The 1,525-nt window shown below is 39.3% G+C and overlaps 1 protein-coding gene across 1 annotated transcript in view; it reads left to right on the top strand.

Moving 5' to 3' along the window:
* LOC140945341 (furin-like) overlaps positions 1 to 1,525 on the top strand; it is a 33,558-nt gene extending 32,033 nt beyond the window's left edge. The window contains exon 14 of the mRNA XM_073394376.1: positions 785 to 1,525. Coding sequence (XP_073250477.1) covers positions 785 to 809 — 25 coding nt within the window. The 3' untranslated portion in view covers positions 810 to 1,525. The remainder of the gene's footprint in view (positions 1 to 784) is intronic.

Here is a 1,525-nt window from a genome sequence, read left to right as displayed (position 1 = left end):
GGTTACTAAGCGATTTGAATATTCAAGCATAGCGACAACTTCTGCGCCACATGCAATACAGCACTTTCTATGGGATGTACTACTTGTACTACTGCTTCTCGGTCAATCGGAAAGTCTGAGCGGACGATGAACGAACAATGTGACAGCTACGGAAGGCGAAAAGGGACAATCCAAAAATATTTTGCAAATAAAAAAAAATTATCAAATCACTGTCGAAAAGTTTGACAAATTTAAAAAACTATTACACATCCTAAGAAAATTCGCGGATTCACAAACAACTTTTTCAATAATCCGAAAATATTTTGCACATCCGCAATTTTTGTAAAAACTTTGCAAATTCTAACTTATTGGACCCGCAAATAACTTTTTAGAAAATTCTAACATAGTTTACAGTCCAAAAATCGTCGTGAAATCGAAAAAAAGAGCTTTGATTTTAGACAATGGTTTGCCGTGAAACAAGAAAAACGTTTCGCCATTACTCACTTCGAAAACAACTCAGAGTCGTCCACAGGTCTTTTCGGTTAACGGTCCAATAATTTGCAATTTTACTGCACTTTTGACGTCATCGGTTCAATTTGGCAAAATTCTTCCAGCTGGTTATGATAAATTATGTGCGTCATTTTAGCCCGATCCGAAACGAAGAAATATTTTGAATGAATAATAATGAAACTGAGAGTTGTGAATATATGAAAATCATATATGTGAACTGCGGGGTGAAGAATTATATGAAAGATGATCACCGCAGTTGCAGCAGTGAAACTAATACCTCTATGGTCCTCAACAGGTGTGGAGGACAGCCTATACGATGAAGTTGTGCCAAGTTCAAGTGATAATACGCCACTTTCAAATAACGAATTATTGGTACCTGATAAGGGTACAGATGTGGACAAAAGATTATCGGCCGCTTCCGGCTATTAAGAACTTGTTGAAGTCAAACATGAGGTTTCTACGGTTGATGGTAATTATACAGGGATTGTGGATGAGGGGCCTAGGCCCAAATCGAGCAGCAATGGTTGAGCAGAACCTGCGCACGTGGACAACAGTAGCACGCTTGCGGACGTTTTATCTGCGGTAATCGATTCTAATGGAACGGGGGAGGGGAAGACGAAGACGGCGCACCACTTTACAAAATAGTAACGCCGCGAAGGACAGAGAAAAAAGTCTCCACAACAACGGATGTAGCATGGATTTGATACAGTGCCGCAGTGTTACTAAAAACATTACCAGGAGTAAGAATTAATGTTCTCAGGAGCTTGTCAGTTGGAGAGCCCGCCGTGTTACAGACTTTCAACTGAATCTATTTTTAGATACTTTGACCTCGAAATTCGGTTTGTTCAAGAATGTCCGCACGATGCAATAATGGCAGTTGATCTTCTAGATCATAAGGGTTCTTGGTTCTTATCTTTTATAAACCTTTTACACTTCTTTAATCGCACCAGCTACTGCTGGAAATAAGAACAGAGTATTGTATACTCTGCTCTTATTGACTGGGATATTTTTTGGCGCGAGAAATGAATAGACCTAT

Source organism: Porites lutea, chromosome 8 (assembly GCF_958299795.1).
Source record: "Porites lutea chromosome 8, jaPorLute2.1, whole genome shotgun sequence".
Lineage (NCBI taxonomy): Eukaryota > Metazoa > Cnidaria > Anthozoa > Scleractinia > Poritidae > Porites > Porites lutea.
Note: the sequence above shows the minus strand (reverse complement) of the source record. Positions and strands in the feature narration are given on the sequence as shown.